This window comes from Podarcis melisellensis (genome assembly GCF_964234715.1).
Source record: "Podarcis melisellensis genome assembly, chromosome: 3".
NCBI lineage: Eukaryota > Metazoa > Chordata > Lepidosauria > Squamata > Lacertidae > Podarcis > Podarcis melisellensis.
The window spans coordinates 12,260,897-12,273,108 of NC_138530.1; the positions used below are offsets into that span (position 1 = coordinate 12,260,897).

Consider the following 12,212-nt stretch of genomic DNA (forward strand, 5'->3'; position numbering starts at 1 on the left):
CCGCAAAAATTCTGCAAGCGCCCCTTGAAACGTGCGTGCCCATCACAACAGAGACAACAGAAATTCCAAAGCTGTCTAGCGCTGCGATGTCATTAACACAGATGCTGAGAGTGAAAGGGTCTGTCAAACCAGAAATCCAGTGTTTCCCAAATTTGGGTCTTCAGCTCTTGTTGGACTACAACTCCCATCATCCTTAGCTAGCAGGTCCAGTGGTCAGAAATGGTGGGAATTACTAGTCCAAAGGCAGCTGGAGCCCCAAGTTTGGAAAACACTTCAGTAGACACTGTACTGGGATGCTGTTAATGCTTGGCGTTTTATTGTTTTTATATTTTCCTGGAAGCTGCCCAGAGTGGCTGGGGAAACCTAGTCAGATGGGCAGGGTATAAATATAATAATAATGATAATAATAATAATTTCAAAAGGGGAAGGGCTGCTGCTCAACGCACAACGCACATGATTTGCATGCAAAAGGTCCTGGGTTCAATATTTGGCATTTCCAAGGAGGCCCAGGAGAGGCGCCCTGTCTGGAATGCCAAGCAGTATCAACAGTAGTGAGTTGTCTGATTTGGTGAATGGCAGCTTCCAATGTCCTATTGCTTTATGCAGAATGCAGCTTCAGGAGATCGCGGTGACAGCAAGACACCAGTAGCACCAACATGACTTTAGAAAAAGAAGAAGAACCCAACCAGGGACAGAAACTTACATCGTCTTTGGCTTGGAAGAGGTACTCATTGCCGTCAGTTAACCTGAAATTCAGAACGACAACATCAGGATAAAGAAGCTGCTCTTGCCAACCAATCGGGAGCAACAGGAACTGAGGACCTTGTTCTTTTTGCACCAGTAACCATGCGAAGGGCTCGTTGTCGGTGGACGTTCTGCCCACCCCAGTTTTAGAGGCACCGTGCGTATCCCAACACATCCTTGCGTGCTCCATCCCTGAAGTGGACTGAGCACTTCAGAATTTGGGAGTAAGGCTTCAGTACATTGTAGTGTTCCTAGTTCCTCTTCTCGATGAACATGGCCAGAATAAATCATGCAAAACTTGTGGGATAAATTATGCAAGTGTTCCCAATTTGCACAAATTTATTTAGCTCATATCTGGCAGGGGTGCTTCTTGGTGCAGAACTAGGATAAAACTGTTCGTTTTTACATTTTTACTTCCCCTTGAAATGTATTTAACAAGATTTATATACCTCTTAATCACCCAAACCTCTAAGTGGTTTACATAAAGTATAAAATACACATTAAAATTACTGATAAAATCAGATATATATATTTTTTAAAGTTAGCCTAACATTTTTCCAAATTAAAATCAGTGGTTTTAAAATTATACATTATAAAATTATATATGAGGATGCATGCTGAATTCCTTGAAAGAGTGGAACAAATATTAGGTGCTGGAGGTTCCAGTGCCTCTGTGCTCCAATTCAGCAGGGGAACGTATTGGGATGCTCAGTTTCAATGAGATGCAAGAACTAGAAATCCTTGCTCATTCGGACTCTCTTTGGCTTCAATGAAGAACCTTCACAATTTCCAAAAGCATCAATTCCTCCCCCCCTTTATGGGTTGGGTGTTGCTCTCTGCTATTTTAATAATCGTAATAATCTCTCACCTGCCTTTGTGAACTGCTTAGATAAGGCTTCCTTGCTTTGCCTTGTCTTCTTAGGGCTCAGGTAATGCTGAACCATTTTCGACACTGAACCATTTAATGCAAGGTGCCGTGGAAGGGAAACACGCAGGAGCACACTTGAGAAGCGTGCTATAAAACCTTTGAAGAAGGATTAGACTGCCCTGCTGCTTGGGAGACAAGCTATTGCTGTGTGCTCAGAAAGCCAAACAGTGAAGGCAGGGGGAGGACGAGGACCCAAAAGGTACTGGTGCTGAAGTCACAAACCTGTGGCTGGTGTGGTGGGGATGCTAAAGATCATAGACTCAAGGAACTGGAGAGCTGGAAGGGACACATAGGGTCATGTAGTCCAACCCCCTGAAATGTAGGGATGCTACCCTCTATGATGCCTCCAGCACAGAGAATCAAAAATCACTGCAGTGGTACCGTTGCAAGTAGAAGAGCTGAGGACATTAAGATGCTTGTGGGGAGCCCACAAGCAGCATCCATATGAGGATTTTTTTTGCTCCGGTGTATATTACTTTGCTACCTTACACTGAGTTGCATTTGCCATTTCAAAGCCCTTCCAAAAGAGACCCTTCTGCAATCTCTTTTTGTTCTATTGCAAAGTGGATCCTGTCAACTCTGGGACCTCGAATCTATATGCCGATTGCAGTCCTTTGCAGCTTTGGAACACCTTCATGGTAACATGGGATGAAAGGGAAAAAAGCAAGGTCCTATTCTGGAGCCGTATACGCCAGCATTTCTCAGCCTTGGGTCCCTAGATGTTGTTGGACCCCAACTCCCATCATCCCTGACCACTGGTCCTGCTAGTGAGGGATGATGGGAGTTGTGGTCTAGCAACATCTGGGGACCCAAGGTTGAGAAAGGCTGATATACACTAACAAAACATGTCAAGAGTTTACCAAGCCTACCAGGTTTTGGAAGAGAATGGTTTTTGAGTAGGTCCACTGCTGGAGGCAGTAGGCCTCTGAATACCAACTGTTGGGAATCACAAGTAGGGAGACAGCCATCTTGTTGGTCAACAGTGGGAACAGGATGCTGGACTAGATGGGTCTTCGGCCTGATCTAGCAGCCAGGCTCTTCAGCCTGGATACGTCAGTTAGTTAGAGTGTGTTGCTGCTAACACCAAGATTGCAGGTTCGATCCCCGTACAGAACAGTTGCATAGTCCTGCACTTCAGGGAGTTAAACAAGATGATCCTGAGGGTCCCTTCTAACTCTATGATTCTAAAGTCCTTAAAAGGTAAAGGGACCCCTGACCATTCGGTCCAGTTGTGGCCAACTCTGGGGTTGTGGCGCTCATCTCGCTTTATTGACCGAGGAAGCCGGCGTACAGCTTCCGGGTCATGTGGCCAGCATGACTAAGCCGCTTTTGGCAAACCACAGCAGTGCACTAAAACGCCGTTTACCTTCCCGCTGGAGTGGTACCTATTTATCTACTTGCACTTTCACGTGCTTCGAACTGCTAGGTGGGCAGGAGCAGGGACAGAGCAACGGGAGCTCATCCCGTCGCAGGGATTTGAACTGCCGACCTTCTGATTGGCAAGTCCTAGGCTCTGTGGTTTAACCCATAGCGCCACTCGCGTCCCCTAAAGTACCTTAAGAGAGGAATTAAAGGGAAAGAACGAGGCCTAACCCAGATATCCCCTGTGAACTGATCTCAGGACATTTCTAGAGGGCCATGTCATCTGCAGCACCCAGGGGCTGTGCTGTGAATTGTGAAGGCAACGCTCCGCTTTGGAAAGGCAAACCTGGCACCAGACATGCAACACTATGTCAAGGAGCGTTGCGCCTGCTTTCCCTGACCTTTTGCCTTCTTGCCTAGAAAACAGGGTTTCCCCCCTGACCTTTTGTCCATTCACAGATTTGTTTACTAGACATAACACTTGGCTGGAGCATGGCAGGGAACACAGACGTAATCAAGTATCGGGGAACATTCAAGGGAATCACCTGCTGACACGTGCACTTGCTAACGCTAGAAATGTGCGTAGATGGAAATACGTTAAGTTCAGGGTGGTTTCACTCCTGTTTCCAATTGTTGATTTCTGCTAATAAAAGGAGCCTTGCAGAGCTAGCCGGCAGCTTGGTTGGAGCATGCTTGCCAGCGTGCTTCTGCACAGCTCACCTGCATCCAACCTCCTGTCGTCTCCGTTATTCCTACAGTGAATGAAGTTGCTCAGAAGATCAGTGGATGTGGATAATATCTGCAAACCGCTGGTGCAGGGAGCCAGGGAACTATCAGTTCCCATCCCTGTTGGGAAAAGGAAAAGTCTCTCTCTCTCTCTCCTTCTCCTGCAGGAAGAGGTGCCTTACCTTAGCTTGAACACATGCTTTTTCTTCTTGTATTCAACCGCCACTTCGCATGCCGCTTCTTTCAGGCTGACGGGGATCTCGTTGTGGTAGGGGATGCCCGAGGAAGCAGCCTTGGCATCTTTGTAAAAGCCCATGTCTTGCTTGTTAATGACACAGTAGACGTTATGCCAGGATCTTGGGAGACAAATGAAATAACAAGGCAAGCATTAAGGCCGCCGTCACGGATAAGCACAGCTTCCTCCTTGCTTTTCTAACGCTGCAGCAATGCATAAGCAAATCAAAGCTCTTTTTCTGCGAGAAGATAAAACAGGTTTATGGGCAAGAAGTTTGCACGACACAGCTCTGTTATAAAAGGGAGAGGGAGACAGAGAGAACAAGTTGCCTGCAAAAACAGAAGAGATTTCTCAATGCTATGCCATTAGGGTTTTTGCATTTTAATGATTTTATGTGCTGCGCCTAATGGTTTTCTAAAATGTTTCTATATTGCTGTACCCAGCGCTGATATTTTGAGAGAGGGTAGATAAACAGCAGCACTATTTGGAAGTAAACATGCTGAGTGTTTTCAGAGGGGAAGCTGTCAAGTCTGAAAGCTATCAACTTGGATGCATCATTTATTCAACAATGTTTACTTGGTTATTTCTATCTTGCCTTTTTCGATCCAAAAAGGATTCCGACACGAAACTAGCAGGATGCAATGAAAACCACCAATCCACTTGAAACCTCGACATTTCAAGACGAAAATAGCCAGCAAAACCAGGGGGGGAAAGAGAGTGTGATGCTGTAAGCATCTGAGATAGAAGGGGACCAAAATCAAACCTATCAACAGATAAATAAATTCAGTTTATTTATATTATGCGCATGCTGCCTGACATCAAAAATCCTTGAGGCGTTTTGAGTTTGGCTGTGAATCCTTGCGAGCAGGAATCTGGAATGCCCACCCCGTATGTGGAAGTCTTTGCAGGAGGGCAATAAATGAGGACAGGATGGCTGGCGGTCACCCCTCTCCTTTCAGCCATGCAGAGAGGAAGTGACAACGCTAAGGGAGGATATTCTTAGGCTTCAGGAAGAGTCAGAAAGAGGAAAGCCGAGAAATGCAGGAGAGCAGAGAGGAATTTTTGGGACACACAATCCGCCCTGATTGCAGAGTGAGCAGGAAGCAGGAACAGGGACCACGAAGTGGATATTTCGGAGGTTGCAATGTATGGGAGGAGGAAGATGCAGGAGATTATCGGGGGTGTGCCTGTGTGCAAGGGAGGTTGCACAGCAGGAGAGGCGAGGAGGCACAGGCATGGGGTGGAAGTGAAATCAGGGGTGCAAAGTGGGACCGTGGAACAGAAGAAAGAAACGCAGTTGGGAAGGGGAGTAGCGAGCTTAGTAGTTGCATGCGGAACAGGGGGCGCGGGCGGGAGGAGTGAGCAGGGGTACAGCCCCTTGTTTCAGCTCGTTCCTTGCTGGGGCAACTTCAGGGGCCCGTGTTTCCCCGAGCACAGCCTGAAGCCTGCCTCCAGCTCAAACCTCACCTTGTCCTACACCCCCGTGGAGCCTGGCCACAGTGCAGAGCGGGACAGCGCCCTCTAAAGCAGCGTCCAAAGGAAGAGGAGAGGAGAAAAGGATATTTTGGAGGGGGCAGCCCTCGCCCTTTGAGCAAGTAAGGAGGGAACAAGAAAACAAATGATATGGGAATCGGGGGTCTGGGGCCAGAAGCCTTAGTGGTGGCAAGTCTCTAACAAGAGGTTGGTGGGAAATAAGGAAATAGGAGTGGCGGAAGGATAAAGGAGAAACTTGGGGGGAATCCAGTGATGAAGCGGCAATGATCCCCACTTGCATACCATGAAGGAAGAACAAACTGGAGCTCTGGGGATCCTCCAGAGGTGAAGAAGCACGGAGCGAACCGAACAAACCTGTTTGAAGCCTTCTTGTTGTGTGACTCCCATTCGTGTTTGCGATGCAAGAAGCCCTCCATCAGAGTGGAAGGGGTTTCTTGCGTTTTGGCCGGGAGGGTGGCGGCTGTCTGGGCCTGGAGGCCAGCCTTGGCTTTGCGATCGGCCGTCGGCGAAGGGACGGGACTGGTCTCTTTGGAGCTTGTCCTCTGGTCCGCTGCTCCATTGACCATTTCGTTGGCTTCCCTCGACTCTCCCATCTAAGAAACAAGAGCGAGACACGTCAGCCGCTGTCCGGCGGCAAGGCTGTTGCACGCAGCACTTTCTCGTTTAATCAAAGAACATCTTAAATGTTCTGTTTGCAAGGCTGTGTACCAAAGCCTAGGGGGTTCCAGTAAAACTACTCTCGCCCCCTCCCCATTGAAGAAACAGAGGGCTGGAGGAATTAGAACGGTATCATTTAGATTAGTACCCAATTGATAGAGGTGAAGGAACAGGAGAAAGGGAGAGGGTAACCCATCTGTGAGAGTTTTACCGCTCTTGGCTTGGCTGATCAAATCCTGAAAATGCCATGATTGAGCAAAGGCAAACTGTACATGCAATAAGGACTTCTCTATTAAGAGGCTATAGAGAACGCAATTCTTTGCTGTTCCGTAACTGGGAATAAGAAACTGGGCCCAGGATTGTGGCCGCACTGCAAGCGTTTTTGACTGTTCCAATATTGCAACAGTAAGAATCTCACTTCTGTTAAGTTCAGAAAGATCATAAAAAAAGGAGGGGAAATCCAACTGATTCACGTCAGCCGCCTTTCAATGCATCCATAACGTTACTGCAGTTGGGACTTGTGCAGTACCTCTATAGATGCATTAAGCCAGTGGAAAGAGTACTGCTAACAGCATTCACAGAAGCACCCCGATGTGACCCGGACCCACCTGCAAATTCCCCCACTCCATCACACCCATCCCCAAGGTGACAACATAATCAGAAGACAACATGCAGAAACCGGTGGGGAATATCCGAGGGCAGCATGCAATCTCATCATGTCCCCCCTCCTAGTTAGAAGAGCTTGGATCGTCAAAGACAGGCAGGTTTAGAGGGGAGAGGAAGGTGGAACAAGGCAGGGTGGACAGTTAAAACGTTAATTTATCTCAAAGTCTCTTATCGTCGGACTTTGGAATCGGGTGGATCGGATTGGGTGTTAAAGGAGCCAGGAAAACACTACAACCACTCAACTCCACACGTCTATTTACCCCCAAGACAAAGACAGAACCAAGGCCTTGGCCATCTCTCGCCTTGCCGGTCTCGATGCCTGCTGTACTGTAACTGAGATGCCTAGTGGGGCCAGCTCTGACTGGGCAGATCCTTGATGTCTTCAGCAGCCATTTCATCACCCAAATCATTTACAACCGGAATCCTGAAACTTTAATCTTTGGCAACAGTGGCTCGGTCCCAGGCGGGACGGATAACATTGATTAAAGGAGTCGGGACTTGGAATTCTGTGCCGCAGAAAAGCCACTGGTAGCAGCCCGCAGAGGAGTGTAGGGATTGTGGTTATTAGCAAGTTACTAAAGCCCAGCACCGCTCAATGCTCTAGTAGTAGATTACAAACACTCTGCGCCATTTTTTATTTTTTTTCACATCGAGGACAAGCAAGGATTCGCCAAGGACACAGTAATTAAAAGACATTTTTTGCTGCTCTGGCCAGGATTCAGACAATTCAGAAGCAGCAGAATTATTACGAAGCATGCTGTACATCTTCCACTTCTGCTACAACTGTTTGGGCTGGTCCTTGGGAAAGGTGGCTGGTACCATTGACTTCCATTCCAGTATGTTGGGCAATTGCTAAAGGCCTCCAGCCATCCATGGGGTAGGGCCTTCTAGGGAGTGGCACCTGAGTTTGAAACTCCCTCCTTTGGGAGGCTCAGTGCACCCGTTCCCTCCCAGCTTTCAGCCACAATCCTACGCCTAGTGAACTCAACTTGACTGGAAACAAAGGGATTTTCAGCTGGTTAAATATGTATCAGATTCTGCTGTTTTCTAAGGCTGCAGTCCTACACTCTCTTATATGGAAATAGGAACTAATGGACTCTGTGGGCCTTACTTCTGAGTAGACATTTGCAGGATTGCACTGCACGCTACCCAGAGCCCATTTTTTTTTAAAAAAAACTCACCTCACCCCAATCCTTTGAACCAAGAACCAGGCCAAGTTTTGCTGGCACAGTATCAACCCCCTCTCCCCTTATAAAATAACTTAATGTCCCAGGAGGGAACCCAAATCCTGAACTAAATTTAATGTGCGTAACTCCCCCCACCATGTTAACTCTTAGTTTTGTGTTTTTTATGGTTACTCTCCCTTGGGGATGAGAGATCCAGAGATAGTGGGCTTTGCTCAAAAGCTAGGGGAAACTTCCTAGGATTAGTAAAAGAGAAATCAAATAATGGAACCAGAGTTTCCATGGTAGAGACACTTGAATTCGCTTCCTTGGAGGTTTTGAATGAATGGGCAAGAGATGTTAAGTCAGAGGACTCTAGGTATAGAATATGCTTTCCTAACTTGGTGCCCTCCAGATGTTTCGGACCATCGCCATGCTGACTAGGGAGTCATAGTCGCAGTGATCTGGCAGGAACAATGGTTGGGAAAGGCTGGTAGAGAATATACTGCATTAGAGCAGGGAATGTAAAAAGAGAGACTTATGGGAGCCAGCAGGGGCTGGTGCCCCTGGGGACTGGCAGGGCAGAAAGTGGGGAGACCAACAGAAGGTGGATCCAGAGCCCAGGACAGGCATAGCCAGAACCAATGGGAGGCAAGAGCCAACTAATTCAACTTCTGTCCTCATCTTCCTCTCGGCTGAGTTTTATGAGTGCAGCACTGAGGCAGGAGAGGAGGAAGGTGACATGCAGTTCAGGCCCCGTTGGCCTAGCTGCAAGTAGGAGGGCAATTGGTGGTGGCACAAGGAGGGCAGACCAAGGTTGGTGGGGCAGTGCCCGATTCACCAAAAAGGACCAGGCTCCACTGGTGGAAGCTCCTCCGTTCAGATTCTACCAACTGGGAAAAATAAAGGAATTTTGTGGAGTGGAGAATCAACTATATTTGCAAACCAGGCCATCAATATTACACCGTATTTTTCAGTCTATAAGACATACTTTCCCCCTCCTAAAAAGTAAGGGGAAATGTGTGTGAATCTTATGGAGCGAATGCAGGCTGCGTAGCTTTCACTGAAGCCAGGAGAGCAGGAGGGATCGGTGCACACCGATCCCTCTTGTTCTCCTGGCTTCAGCGAAAGCAACGCGAAGCCTCTGGAGCCCAGCGGGAGCGCTCCCACTGCACTCAGGAGGCTTCGGGCAGCTATCCCTGAAGCCAGGAGAGCAAGAGGGATCGATCCCTCTTGCTCGCCTGGCTTTGCTTTGCTGGAGAGCCGCTGCACAGCTTTCCCTCTCTGCGCAGCGCCCCTTCAGCGAAGCGGGAGGAGAAATGAAAGGGGCTCCATTTCCCCTCCCGCTTTGCTGGAGAGGCGCTGAGCAGAGAGAGAGAGAACATTTTTTTTCTTGTTCTCCTCCTCTAAAACTAGATGCGTCTTATGGTCGGGTGCGTCTTATAGAGCGAAAAATACAGTGCATTGTGGTAATGCCACCTTCCCAGCAGTGCAGGTGGGTCACGTCTGAGGGAAACCTGAGAGCCAGACACACAGCCTCTGTTTTCTTGCCAGTTTCTGGCAACTTCTGTGGCTGCTCATCTGACTCTTGGGTTGCCCAGGGCTTGCATGCCTGCACTGGCAGAGACTAGGGAAAGAAGCATAGGGAAGGCACTTGTGCTCATGCAAGCGAAGACTGCTGGGGATCTGGCTTTAGCTCACTGCAGCACGGCCATCTTGTTAAGATTATGAACAAAGCTGTCATGTTGCTTTTCAGTATTTTTGCAGCCTGCTTTCAGAAACGGTTTCCGCAATGAACAGAATAATAATAACAATAACAACAACAATAATAACAAGCATGTATGCAAATGATGCATGGTGACACACAGGGGGAAATAATAAGAGCTAAACAAAACTTTAATGGAAACATGCTTTGAGCATGCAGACAAAACACCATGGGTGACAATGGTTAACAACAACAACAACAACAGATAAACACAAGCATGTTATGAATACACGTTGTCATCATTGGAAGGTTAACTGCAAGTCAGCTGAGTTTGTTAGCTGATTCTTGAGGTATTTAAATCCTGATGCAACACAGCAGCGAGGGACGCAACATGGAGTACATCCCCGCTCCCCCCGAGTTTGCTTTTCAAAGTGCATGAATCAAGATCTACATTCAGTCGTCCACCTCCTTGAGCCTCTGTACTGTTAGATGAGGAATCAAGGGATCTGCGTAAGGGAATGACAACCTACGCGTTGTTCTGTGAAATGCCACAGTTTTTCGGAACCAAAAAAAATATAGGCAGCTGTTAACAGAGAGGACTGCAGTGTCCTTCGCTGCCTGAGATTCAGGTTTGAGGTATCTTTTCCTCCAGTTTTCCCCTGAACGCTAGAGCTCTATGTTGCCATTATATGAGGAAACTGAGCATCTCTTAGGCATTTTTGGCTACAGGATAGAACAGGTTTGGAACAGTCCCTTTGCCTGGCCAAGGGTCAAAAAGGCATCTCTGGTTCCTGAAGGGTTTAATGCACTTTGAGGGGCAGCAACCTAGAACTGGTGTAAAAGGAAGCACCAAAACATGTCAACACATTGATATAAGGAAATCTAAAGAGCATGAATTAAGAAGTTATACGGTGATATCCTGATGAGAGGGGGAGGAAGAGAGAGAGAGACATGTATGATAATGAAGAAAGACATGGTTGCATGGAAGAATAAAATCCTAGCCTTCTCACTCCTCACAAATATTGCCAGGTACACTTTGAGAAACTAAACTGATAACCGGTACACCTTCATGTAGACTCTGAGGTTCAGCAAAGGGAAACCAGATTTATCAAGTGTGGCTTGCTAATTATAAAGGTTAATAACTAACTAACCCTTATACAGGTGGTAAAGATTGCAGCAGAAATTCTTCATGGGAGGAAACCAAGGCTGTATTGAAAAATGGCAAAACTACAAATAAATTTGGAGACATCTAACAAATGTTGATTATTCTTTACCTTTACCAGCTGAGGCAACCACCCATCGACTAGGCTACAATCCAAGTTTATGTAAACAAAAAGTCTTCTTAATGCCACTTTTGTGCAAAATTACTGAATCTGAAGTTGCAACCCCAGAGCGCATGTTTAGCAATCTTTATCGCTATCCACAATCAAGGGAGGTTAAAGAAGATTCCCCCCCCCCTTTAAAAGTGTGGAATTTCTCTACTCTTTCAATGTGTCTTTTCATGTGGATTGCTGGTCCTAATTCAGAGGTGAAGATTGCCAGATGACCCCTGGGTTTCACTGAGGGCTTCAAACACCTCTCCTTCCTCCTCCTACAGTAGCAGCAGATAGACTCACAGTAGATACCAATTCAACTGTCATTAATTCTCTCCAAATAATCCAAACACGTCTCTGCTATAGCCTCTGCTACTGCCTTAACTCCCTCAGGGAACTACATTCCCAAGAATTCCTTGAAGAGAATAATGTTGCCGCCCTACCACTACCCAAAAACCTGTAATTTGATACTATGGTTCTCCATCTTCACACAGAATGGAAGTGTCTAGAGCAGGTGTAGTCAATGTGCTGCCCTCTAGAAATTGATGGGCTCAAACTCCCATGAGCCCCTGTCATAATCAGGGATGGTGGGAGCTCTGTTGATCAACAACATCCGGCTAAGACTGGGCTAGAGGGTTGACATTTGGATATATGGAGCCCAAATTAAGATTCCCACTCAACCGAGAAGGTAACTGAGTAGTATCCTTGTGTGGGATACAAATGTAATAATACTGGAAATGTGCAATAGCAGATTCACGCTTGTTAAGGGTTCCTTTCCTCTTCCCTAACCCACACTTTTCCTTTCGTAGGGGGGGAAATGAGAGCAAGGGAGTGTGAACCTGCGACTCTCCGAGGTGCTCTTAAGACTCCAGCTCCCATCATCAACCTTAGCCGGCACAGCGATGGGACGCAGAATCTAGCAAGATCTGAAGATGATGTCCACCCCACAGGTTTCTCCACCCCTGGTTTGAGAGTCAGTGAGCAGAGGTTTCAGATATGGGCCTAAAAGACAGAGCTGTTCCGCCTGGCCTTTGGCTTGGAGCCAATTTGATTCCCTCCCTCTCTTTCTTTTTTCTTTTCCTTTCCTCCTGCGATGAGGCATTTTTATGAGGCATTTTAATATTTTAATGTTTCAATATTTTAATGTTGTATTTTAATTTTGTTTTAAGTTGTAATCATTCAACTTGTTTTTAGTATTGCTTGTTAGCCGCCCTGAACC

At 47.0% G+C, this 12,212-nt stretch overlaps 1 protein-coding gene across 3 annotated transcripts in view; it reads right to left on the bottom strand.

Moving 5' to 3' along the window:
- The window catches only part of SPTBN1 (spectrin beta, non-erythrocytic 1), a 218,559-nt gene that overhangs the window by 3,067 nt on the left and 203,280 nt on the right, over nucleotides 1-12,212 (bottom strand). For all 3 annotated transcript variants that reach the window (XM_081903579.1, XM_081903577.1, XM_081903578.1), the window contains 3 exons: nucleotides 5,844-6,082; nucleotides 3,943-4,116; nucleotides 704-746 (listed from right to left, as the gene is read on the bottom strand). In XM_081903579.1, the coding sequence (XP_081759705.1) occupies nucleotides 704-746; nucleotides 3,943-4,116; nucleotides 5,844-6,082 (456 nt within the window). The remainder of the gene's footprint in view (nucleotides 1-703; nucleotides 747-3,942; nucleotides 4,117-5,843; nucleotides 6,083-12,212) is intronic.